Source organism: Tachyglossus aculeatus, unplaced genomic scaffold (genome assembly GCF_015852505.1).
Source record: "Tachyglossus aculeatus isolate mTacAcu1 unplaced genomic scaffold, mTacAcu1.pri scaffold_129_arrow_ctg1, whole genome shotgun sequence".
NCBI classification, from domain to species: domain Eukaryota; kingdom Metazoa; phylum Chordata; class Mammalia; order Monotremata; family Tachyglossidae; genus Tachyglossus; species Tachyglossus aculeatus.
Window position 1 is genome coordinate 70,655 of NW_024044857.1, and position 11,406 is coordinate 82,060.

At 49.7% G+C, this 11,406-nt stretch overlaps 1 protein-coding gene across 1 annotated transcript; it reads left to right on the forward strand.

Annotated features, from left to right (window-relative positions):
• The first annotated feature begins 7,123 nt into the window (after nucleotides 1-7,123).
• Nucleotides 7,124-11,075, forward strand: LOC119922859 (normal mucosa of esophagus-specific gene 1 protein-like). Its single transcript, XM_038742468.1, has 4 exons — nucleotides 7,124-7,159; nucleotides 8,169-8,254; nucleotides 9,481-9,541; nucleotides 11,007-11,075. Exons 1-4 carry the CDS (start codon nucleotides 7,124-7,126, stop codon nucleotides 11,073-11,075), a joined length of 252 nt encoding a protein of 83 aa, XP_038598396.1.
• Nucleotides 11,076-11,406: the final 331 nt, after the last annotated feature.

Consider the following 11,406-nt stretch of genomic DNA (forward strand, 5'->3'; position numbering starts at 1 on the left):
CTTTCCAGATGAGAAATCTGAGGCACAGAGACGTTAAGGGAACGTGACTACCAGCTCTGTTTGATTGTACTCTCCCAAGCACTTTGAACAGTGCTCTGCAAACGGTAAGTGCTTAGTAAGTACAGTTGCTTAATGAACTTGCCAAAGGTCCCGCAGCGGGCAGGTGGTGGAGCTTTGTTTAGAACCCAGGGCCTCTTACTCCCAGGTCCATGCTCTTTCCTCTAGGCCACACTTTTCCCCTTGCTGCTTACCAATGCTTTTTCTCCTAAGGACTGGGTGTTCGTTCATCTTGTCCATATTTGAGCATTGTCATTTTTTTCTTAAGATTCAACCATGATCCCATTTTGCTTATGTCAAAAGTTCCACTTGTATATGAGCCAAAGTGGATTACTTCAAGGATTTTACATGACTCAGTGGGACAGTGGGTGACACAGTAAGGGCTCAAAATCTGTTGACCCTGGTTGACGGCTTGAATAGTGCTGGGTCTCAGTGGGTCTGAAAGCTATACTGTGGGGCGCGGTATTTCAGGAAGTGGATAATGATAATAATAACGATGATATTTATTAAGCGCTTACTGCATGTCCATTATTGTACTAAGCGCCGGAGTAGAGAAAAGCTAATCAGGTTGAACACAGTCCCTGTCCCACATGGGGCTCACGGTTTTAATTCCAATTTTCCAGCTGAGGGAGAAGTCAAGTGACTTGGCCGAGGTCACCCAACAGACAAATGGGAGCTGGGATTAGAACCCAGGACTTCCCGACTCCCGGGCCCGGGCTCTAACCACTAGACCGTGCCGCTTCCCATAGCAAGATGGCATGTCGGCGGACATAGGTCTTACAGCGATTGCTCTTTCCTGGGGAAGGCTTTCGATTCTGAAAATCTGCACTGAGAAAACCCCGCTGGGGGCGGACGTATCCTTGGAAAGTTTGGCAGCGCAGACCCACCAGTTCTCAGGAGCCGACCTCAGTAACCTATGCCGAGAAGTGAGTTCCCACATGGGGGTCAGTTAGCGCAGGGCTCAGAGCAGAGGAAGTCCTCAGGAAATACTGTGAATTGGAGGAGGTGCCAGCGGGAGAGAGGGGGCCACCGGGGAGAGGATTGAGACAGAGCTCGGTATTCCAGCCTGACTCTGTTCGGATGTCCCGGGAGATTGGAAGTCTTCAGTCTGGACATCAACTCTCCCTGGATTCCATCTACACCCCGCCACTTCCTGCAGGCAGCCATCCCAGGTGAACCAGTGGTTTAGCGGGAAGGCAGTTTCCCACCCCCTAAACTCAACCTCGCCCTTTCTGTTGCCCCTCCCCGACGGCATCTCCCCCTGCCCTAGCCAACCCAACGAACCGGGGAATTCATTTTAGGTTTTGGTTATTTTGGTTCAAATTTCCCAAAGGGCTCAGGAAGCCTGAAGGATATTTGGAGGAGAATCCTGTCATTCTAGACTGTACGCTCCTTTTGGGCAGAGAATGTGCCTGCTAATTTGGCTGTCTTGGATTCTCCCAAATGCTCAGTACAGTGCTTTGCACATAGTAAGTGCTCAATAAATAGCATCGATTGATAGCTTAGCACACGTGTTTCCAAGGCGAGAGGTCCTTGGGGTGTCTCTCTCACGGAGAGTGCACCAGTAGTAACCACTGATTCAGTGGTAAATTGGCAGGAAGATGACATTCATTCATTCATTCATTCATTCAATCATTTATTGAGCGCTTAGTATATGCAAAGCACTGTACTAAGCGCTTGGGAGAGAGTAAAAAGACACATTTCCCTACCACCTCCCAAGACTGAGTTCTGAGCTTATTATTCTTTAGCCTCTTGCTTGGAGCTGCTCTCACAGACTTGTTCCTGAAAGTGGGGTAGAAAGAAGTTTGACCTCCCCACCTGTTCCATCAAACTAACAGCTTTGTTCGATTCCCTTTAAGGCCATCTTGCTGGCTCTGCAGGAGAATGGTCTGGAAGCCACCCCAGTGAAACAGGAGCACTTCGTGGGGTCCCTAGTGACCGTGCGACTGTCGATACACCAGAAAGACTTGGATTTTTACGAAGGCTTATTTAGAAAACAAGAATTATTCTCTGATTTAGAGAAGCTGTAAAGACCGCCCGTCCATTGTTTGGTCCTGTGGGCTGCAACCTCACATTTGGGTAGTTGACCTTTGTGTCCGGGCGATGACCCCAGTGTTCTGAGGCACTGTCCACACGTTCTTGTATCTGGGAAACGGTAAAGTTTGCCTGCTTCTTTATAAAGAACCTTTAATTATCGTTTGACCGAAACATGCCTCTTTTCATTTGAGAGCCAGAATTCTCAGCCACCATTCAGATAGGAGTAATAATAATAATAATGGTATTTGTTAAGGTAATGGTCAGGGAATGTGTCTGTTTCATTGTTTCGTTGAACTCTCCCAAGCGCTGAGAACGGTGCCCTGCACACAGTAAGCACTCAATAAATACGATTGGTTGATTGGCTTACTGTGTGCAGAGCACTGTGCTAAGCCCCGGGCAAGAGGACACAGGTGGGACTTGGACAGAGACCCTCTCCCAACGGGGTGCTCCATCTGTGATTCTAGGTCACATCGGGAACAAGTAGGCAAACATTAAAACCGCATCAAGGGCCAGGGACAAATACACAGTGCACAAAATCCAAGTTGAAGACTCTCCCAAGCACTCAGAAGTCTTTTTGGGTTTTTATGATATTTGTTAATCGCTTTACTACATGTCAAGTGCATTGTTCTAAGCACTAGGGTAGTCACAAGCTAATCAGGTCGGATACAGTCCGTGTCCCACATGGAGCTCCCAGTCTTAATCTCCATTTTCCAGATGAGGTGACTGGGTCTCAGTGAAGTGACTTATCCCGGGTCATACAAACAAGGTATCCCAGGTCAGGCAAACAAGTGGCAGAGTTGGAATTAGAACCTGGGGCCTTATGACTCCCGGGCCCGGGCTCTATCCAGGGGGCCACACTCCTGCCCTTGGGAGGGGTCCATGCAATAGGCGTGGGAATGTAATTCCACCCAGCACATGTTTGGGCCCAAGTCCCCCAGTGTCAGCCACCTCTCCTGGTTGAGGGTTTTTGGGGTTTTCTTTTATGGTATTAAGCACTTTTCATTCATTCAATTGTATTTATTGAGTGCTTACTGTGTGTAGAGCACTGTACTAAGCGCTTGGAAAGTACAATTCAGCAACAGAGACAATCCTTGCCCACAGTGGGCTTACAGTCTAGAAGGGGGGAGACAGACATCAAAATAAGTAAACAGGCGTCAATAGCATCAACATAAATAAATAGAATTATAGCTATATACACAGTAATAAATAGAATTATAAATATATACATACATACATACACAAGTGCTGGGGGGGCAGAGGAAAGGGGGGGCTTAGTCTGGGAAGACCTCCTGGAGGAGGTGAGCTTTCAGTAGGGCTTTGAAAGAGGGAAGTGTGCTAGTTTGGCAGATTTGAGAGGGAGGGCATTCCAGGCCAGAGGTAGGGCCAGGGGCCAATGGTGGGACAGGCGAGAACGAGACACAGTGAAAAGGTAAACAGTACCAGAGGAGTGGAGTGTGCGGGCTGGGATGTAGAAGGAAAGAATGGAGGTGAGGTTGGGGGGGCAGGTGATAGAGAGCTTTGAAGCCAATAGGAGTTTTTGCTTGATACGAACGTTGATAGGCAACCACATACTATGTACCAGGCACTTTACTAAATGCTGTGGTAGGTACAAGCTGATCAGATGGGACACAGTCCCTGTACTGCCTTAGCTCACGATCTTCATCTCCATTTTACAGGTGAGGTGACTGAGCCAAAGAAAAATGAAGTGACTTGCCCGAGGTCACGCAGCCGTGTTTTATTATTAACCATATTTATTGAGTGCTTAGTACATGCAAAGCACTGTGCTAAATGTTTGGGAGAGGACAATATACCATCAAACACATTCCCTGCCTACAAACGAGCTCACGGTCTATAGGGGGAGACAGACATTAATATAAATAGATAAGTAAATTACAGATACGTACATATGTGCCATGGGAAAGGGAGATAGGATGAGTGAAGGAGCAAGTATGAGTGGAAAAGAAGGGAGTGGAAGAAAAGGGCTCAGTCAGGGAAAGCTTCCTGGAGGAAATGAGCTTTCGATAAAGCTTTGAAGTGGGGGAGAGCAATTATCTGCATGAAAGGAGGAAGGGAGTTTCCAGGCCAGAGATAGGATGTGGGTGAGAGGTCGGCAGCAAGAGAAATGAGATTGAGGTACAGTGAGAAGGTTAGCAACAGAGGAACAAATTTACAAGCTGGGTTGGAGGAGAGTAGCAAGGTGAGGTGGGGTGGGGGCGAGGCGATTAAGTGCTTTAAAACCAATGGTAAGTTTTTGTTTGTTGTGGAGGTAGATGGGCAAGCACTAGAGTTTCTAGTGGGGAAACAAGATCTGAATGTTTTTGAAGGAAAATGATTCAGGGAGCAGAATGGAGTATGGACTGGAGTGGGCAGAGACAGGAGGCAGGGAAGTCAGCAAGGAGGCTGATACAGTAATCTAGGCGGGCTAAGATAAGTGCTTGTATTAATATGGTGGTTTGGATGGAGAGGAAGTGGTGACCTTTGGCGAGGTTTGGTAGGTAGAACTGACAAGATTTAGTGATGACTTGAATATGTGAGTGGAATGAGAGAGGAGTCAAGGATAATACCAAGGTTATGGGCTTGAGAGACAGGAAGAGTGGTGGTGCCGTCAGCAGCGATGGGAAAGTGAGCAGGAGGACAGGGTTCATGGGGGAAGAAAAGTTTAGTTTTAACCATATTGAGTTTGAGGTGACGAGAGGATATCCTTGAAGGAAGGAGCAAGACCAGGGCTGGAGATGTAGATTTGGGTGTCATCAGCATAGAGGTGATAGTTGAAGCTGTGTGAGCGAATTAGTTTTCCAAGGGAGTGTAGATGGAGAAAAGACAGGGACCACAGAACTGAACCTCGAGGGACACCCTCGGGGATGGACTCAGAGGAAGCAGTGTGGTGAGAAAGGCCCCCCACTCACACCAGTGGAGCGAATGTCTGTTGGGTTTGGGGGGCCAGGAGAGGGGGGCTTGAGAATGTACGACTGTTGGGCGGGGGGTGCTCTGGTGAGGAGGCAGGGGGAGGCAGAAACTTCCACTTCGGCTCCTTGGAGTTCAGCTATCAAATGCGCCCAAGGAGGTTTCTGGGAAGCAAGTGACAAAACCCAGAGTTCCTAAGTTTTCCATCTGATGTTCAGAGCAGAGGGCAGGAGTTGGGGAACTGACCCAGTCTCCCCTCTCCCCTTAATACCGTCCAAAGGAGGGAGAAGGCTCTGGAAGCCACTGGCTGTTGGGACACTGAGAGGGCTGTGGAGGCCTGAAGTGAATCCCTGTCCGTGGCCGACTTGTCCTGCTCTACCTGGGTGTTGTGTGGTGAGTGATTGATTTGATGGGGGGACAGATTTTGGGGGTGGGGGGTTGTCTTTGAGGGGACCCATCCTCCTGGGACCAACAGGTGGCCATAGCCCAGCATGGCAGTAACATCCCTAAGGCAGCCATCTGAGGCAGACTTGTTACAGCCTGCCGTGATGGTGGCGGCAGCACCTCAAGACCCAGCCTAGTGGGAAATGATGCTAATAATTACGGTATTTATTAAACGCTAACATTTTGCCAGGCAGTCTTCTAAGTGCCGGGGTAGATACAAATTAATCAAGTTGGACCCAGTCACTGTTCCCCCTGGGGCTTACAGCCTTAATTCCCATTGTACAGATGGGTGAACTGAGGCCCAGAGAAGTGAAGTGAGTTGGCCAAAGTCCCGCAGCAGACAAGTGGCAGAGCCGGGATTAGAACCCAGGTCCTCCTAACTCCCAGGCGCATGCTCTACCTACTAAACCATGTTGCTACTGCCCCTCCCTCCTCTCCTCAGGATGCCACACCCTGGGCACACCGATGTCCACACGCCACCACTTGTGACTTGCTAACCTCAGGTGGCATCCGTTGTTGGGTAGGGACCGTCTCTATATGTTGCCGATTTGTACTTCCCAAGCGCTTAGTACAGTGCTGTGCACACTGTAAGCGCTCAATAAATACGATTGAATGAATGAAGGGCCACTCCTGTTGGGAACACTCATTAATCAATGGCATTCATTCATTCAATCGTATTTATTGAGCTCTTACTATGCGCAGAGCACTGTACTGAGCGCTTGGGAGAGGAGAGTAGACAATAGGGCACGGGCTTGGGAATCAGGACGTGGGTCCTAATCCCAGCTCTGCCGTTTACCTGCTGTGCGATTTTGGGGAAGTCACTTCGCTTCACTGAGCATCAGTTCCCTCATCTGTAAAATGGGGATTCAACACACGGACTGTGTCCAACCTGATGACCTTCTATCTACTTCAGAGCTTAGAACAGTGCCTGACACAAAGTGCTTATAAATGCCATTTTAACACAAATATAGAAAAGAGAGACTAGAGCTCTAATCCCAGCTCTGCCAGTGGCCTGATCTCTGTGACCTTGGCCAAGTCTTCTCTGAGTTCCTTCATCTCCTTTCCTATTAATTAATATAGTTTTAGTTACGGTACTTGTTGAGCACTTATGCTGTTCTAAGCACTGAAGCAGATACAGACCTACCCCCGACCTGCCTGCTCTGCCCTCAGCAGATCTTTTCAGAGGCCACCCTCCCTCGTTTCTTCCTCCTTTAAGGTATTTTATTAAGCACTTACCGTGTGCCAAGCACTGTTCTAAGAGCTGGGGTTGATACATAGTAATCAGTTTGTCCCACTTGGGGCTCACATCTTAATCCCCATTTTACAGATGAGATCACTGAGGCACAAAGAAGTTAAGTGGCTTGCCCAAGCTCACACAGCAGACAAGTGGCAGTGTCGGGATTAGAACCCTTTGCCTTCTGACTCCCAAGCCCGTGCTCATTCCACTGTCACGCTGGTTTCCTCTCTTCTCCCTCTTTTCCTTCTCCCCTTCTTCCTCTCTCATTGCTCCCTCCTGCTCCTCTCACTCCTCTGCCCCTCTCTTTCTCCCTGCCCCTCCCTCCCTCATGCCCCTCTCCCTCGCTCCTGGGCCCACTCCCACTGCTCCCCTGGGGGCCGCCTGTCCCAGCCCGTCCTGACCAGACTCTCCCCTGCCTGCTTGCTCCCTCCTAGGCTGGCCGCCATGGGCGTCTTCCAAATCCTGATGAAGAAGAAAGAGGTCGGCAGTCTTCCCCTCCCTCAGCCCCTTCCCCATTTCCCCCTGCTCCCGTCTGTTCCTTCGACTGGGCTGGGGGGAGGAAGGGAGACCTCACCCCCATTTTCCTTATCTCCTCCCTCCTACTCCCCCCACCCCTCCATCACTATTTTCTCCTCACTTCCTTTGCCTCCCTGCTACACCCACCTCCCTCTTCCCAAATATCTCCCCTGCAACTACCTTGCCCTTCTTTCCTCTCCTCCTCCTCTGCTCCCTGCTACACCTACCTCCGTCCCCACCTCTTTCTCCCCCAGTCTCTTTCCCCTGCTACCCCTTGCCTCTTCCTCCCGCTTCTTCCCCCATTTCCTCCCCATCTCCACCCAACTCCTCCCCCAACCTCCTTCTCCCCGAACTCCTCCCCCATGTCCTCTTACCATCTCCTCCCCTGCTAACCCTACCTCCTTTCCCCCACTTCCTCCTCCCATTTTCTCCCCCCACTTTCCCCCATTTCCTCCTCTTCTACCCCTACCTTTTTCCAACTTCTTTATTCCCCTACCTCCTCCCCATCTCCTTCCCCCTCCTCCTTCTCCCCCATCTCCCCCCTTACTACCCTAACCCCTTCCTCCACATCCTCTTCCCATCTCCTCCTCTGATACTACCTCCTTCCCCCACTTTTTCCTCCCCATCTCCTGCCACAGCTATCCCTATTTCCTCCCCCCACTTACTCCTCCCCATCTTCTACCCCCACTTTCCCCCATTTTCTCCTTGGCTACTCTTACCTCCTTTCTTCCCCCATCTCCTTCCATATCCTCTTCCCACCTCCTTCTCTCCGAATCTCTTCCCCTCTCTATCCCTCCCTCCTCCCCAATCTCCTCCCTGTTACCCCTATCTCCCCACCCGCCACCCCGGTTCCTTTTTTTCCTCAATCTCCTCCACCCTGCCATCCTTCCCCCTCCACAACCCAGCTCCCTCAGGGCCACCTGACCCTTGACCCCGGCCCCTGACCGCCATCTGTGCCTTGGCTGCTCCCCAGCTCATCCCGCTGGCCACCATCATCACCATCGCCGGGTTGGGAGCCATATCCGTGTCTGTGTACTCTCTCTTCAAGACGGACGCCATGTGAGTAGCAGGCCCCAAGACCTGTCCGGCAGTCAATCCATCAGTCGATCAGTCGGTGGCATTTATTGAGCACTCATTGGGTGCAGAGCACTGCACTAGTGCTCGGGAGACAAAGTAGAACAATGTAATGGACACACTACCTACCCACGGTAAGCTTACAGTCTAGAGAGGGAGGCAGACAGGTATGAGACGTGACAGAGTGTAGGGATAGAAACCCAAGTGCTGTGGGGTAGGGATGGGATGAGTATCAGTGGCTTAAGGGGCATCCATACAGCAACTACTCTCCCTGCCTTCAAAGCCTTATTGGAGGCACATCTCCTCCAGGGGGCCTTCCCCAACTAAGCCCTCCTCTTCTCCCATTCCTTTCTGCATCTCCCTGACCTGCCCCTTTATTCATCACCCACCCCCAACAACTAGCTCCACAGCATTTAGGTCCATAACTGTAATTCATTTCCAATTAATGTCTGTCTCTTCCTCTAGACTGTAAGCTTGTTTTGTAGGGAGGGAACGCATCTGCCAATTCTGTCGTATTGGGCTCTCCCAAGCACTTAGTACAGTGTTCTGCATACAGTAAATGCTTAATAAATACCGCTGATTGATCGATTGATTCAGTTCCTGTTCAGGGCTGCTGGGTTTGGTGGGGTTGAAGGAGAGTACAACATAATGCAATCAGTCAATGGTATTTATTGAACACATACTGTGTGCAGAGCACTATACTAAGTGTTTGGGATTACAACAAAACAATACAGTCAATCAATCAATGGTATTTATCGAGCACTTACTGTATGCCGAACACTGCACCAAGTGTTTGGGAGAGTACAATAAGCAGAATCGGTAGACACGTTCCCTGCTCACACCAGGCTTGCAGTCTAGAGACGAGCTTACAATCAATGCTATCGATTGAATTCTCTCTGTGTGCAGAACACTGAATTAAGCGCTTTCGTAAGTACAGTGTAACAGGTTTCGTAGACACGCTTTCTGCCCACAGCAAGCTTAGAGTCTAGACACGAGTTTACAATTGATGGTACTTATTGAGCTCTTATTGTGTGCAGAGCACTGCACTAAGAGCTTGGACGAGTACAATATAGCAGAGTTGATAGACAATTTCCCTGCCCACAGTGAACTTCCAGTCTAGAGGGGGGAGTGGGAAGTTCAGAAAAGTCACTCTCAGGGGAACACTACAACTGCTTAGCGTCTTTCCTAACAGATGTCATCTTGGTCTTCAGCCTCAACAGGTCCAAAAATCCAGAGCCATGGGAGAATGTGGATCCTGCCCAGCCTCAAAAGGTAGCGGGCCCACCTCTGCTCCTTCTTCTGAAGGGCCCCTCTGTCCCCCGCTGAACAATGGCAGGCTCCTTGACCTGATGACCTTGTTCCTGAGCCCAATCTTATCAAAGAGGCAGCTGTCCGTAGCCTCCCTGCCCTGCCCTCTGGGCCCCGGGAAGAGGGTCATTGGTGCCACTTCTCGGTCTGTGGGTGGGGAAGGGAGGAAGCACGGGAGCATTTGGGCAGGGTGGGCCGGTCGACTGAGGAGAGCAGGAGGACCATAAAGGCCATCTCCTGGACCTTTATGATCCCAGTCTGACCCAGGGATGAGGAGGGACACTGTGGGAGTGAAACAACCATTTTGTTTTTGTTTTTTATCGTATTTGTAAAGCACTCACTATGGGCCAGGCACTGTACTAAGCATTGGAGTAGATACAAGCTAATAGTAATACACTTACTATGTGTTAGACACTGTACTAAACATTAGCATAGATGCAACCTAATCTGGTTGGACACATCAATGTCCCATGTGGGGCTCACAGTCCTAGTTCCTATTTTACAGAAGAGAGAACTGAGGCACAGAGAAGCAAATGGACTTTTTTTAATGTTATTTGTTAAGTGCTTATTCTGTGCCAGGAACTGTACAAAGTGCTGGGGTAGATACAAGCTAATCTGGTTGGACACAGTCCCTGTCCCACATGGGGCTCACAGTCTTAGTCCCTGTTTTACAAAGGAGGGAACTGAGGCACAGGGAGGTGAAGTAACATTTCTTAATGGCATTTGTTAAGCACTTACTATGTGCCAGGCACTTGTTCTAAGCACTGGGGTAGATACAAGGTAATCTGGTTGGGCACAGTCCCAGTCCCACATGGGGTTCACAGTCATGGGGTTCACGGTCTTAATCACTATTTTACAGATGAGGTAACTGAGGCCCAGAGAAGTGAAGTGACTTGCCCAAGGTCACCAAGCAGACAAGTGGCAGAGCCAGGATCAGAACCCATAACGTCCTGATCCCCAGGCCCATGCTCTGTCCACTAGGCCATACTGTCGCAGTCCCTGTTCTACATAGAGCAGAGAACTATTTTCTGGGTGAAAATCAAGGGAAATAACTTTCTATTCACTTATCAATCAGCAATATTTCCCAAGCACCTACTGTCTGCAGAACAGTATACAAAATACCCGGGAGAGGACAATAATGTTAATAAATACCATTCCTGCCCTCACTCAGTCAATCAGTTCGTGTTTGTTGCACACTTACTTTGTGCAGAGCACTGTACCAAGCACTTGGGAGAGTACAACATAAGAATATAACAGATACGTTCCCTGCCCTCAGTGAGCTTGCAGTCTAGTTGGGGAGGCAGAGATTAATAGAAATTAATAAATTACAAATATGGACATAAGAAGCTTTGGAAGCCTAGGATCTAGCAGAATGTATTCTCCAGGGTTGCAGTTCCTGGAACACAGGTTTTGTCTCTCTGCTCTGCAGTTACTCTCGACAAACCAGCAGTGGAAATCCATCGAGGAACTGCAGAAGGTGAGAAGGCTGACCAAGTGAACAAGAGACCAAGCCATCAGCCCCCACACCCCGGGAATCCAGAGGAATCACTTCTGCGCAAATTCACCTTCCGAGCCAGCGTACGGAGATACTTCCGCTGCATTCTCGGGGTCATCCTCCAATCTGGGGGCCTTCTTGGTCCAGGGTCTCCCGTCCCACGGAAGGACTACCTTGCAGGCTGGTGATCGGACAAGTGGCATCCGACCCTAACCCAGCACTCCCAGTTTGGCTTCCACGGTCTTCTCTGGAAAGGTCAGTGGTGGCCTTCCCTGTTTCAGCCTTCCTTGAGTGGAAATGGGTTCACATCTACTGCTTTGTGAGGTGGATTGAA

Coding starts and splice junctions, on each gene's coding strand:
- LOC119922859 (XM_038742468.1), top strand. CDS start 7,124: ATGGGCGTCTTCCAAATCCTGATGAAGAAGAAAGAG. Junction 8,255..9,480: donor CTCTTCAAGACGGACGCCAT/GTGAGTAGCAGG, acceptor CTTGGTCTTCAG/CCTCAACAGGTCCAAAAATC. Junction 9,542..11,006: donor ATCCTGCCCAGCCTCAAAAG/GTAGCGGGCCCA, acceptor TCTGCTCTGCAG/TTACTCTCGACAAACCAGCA.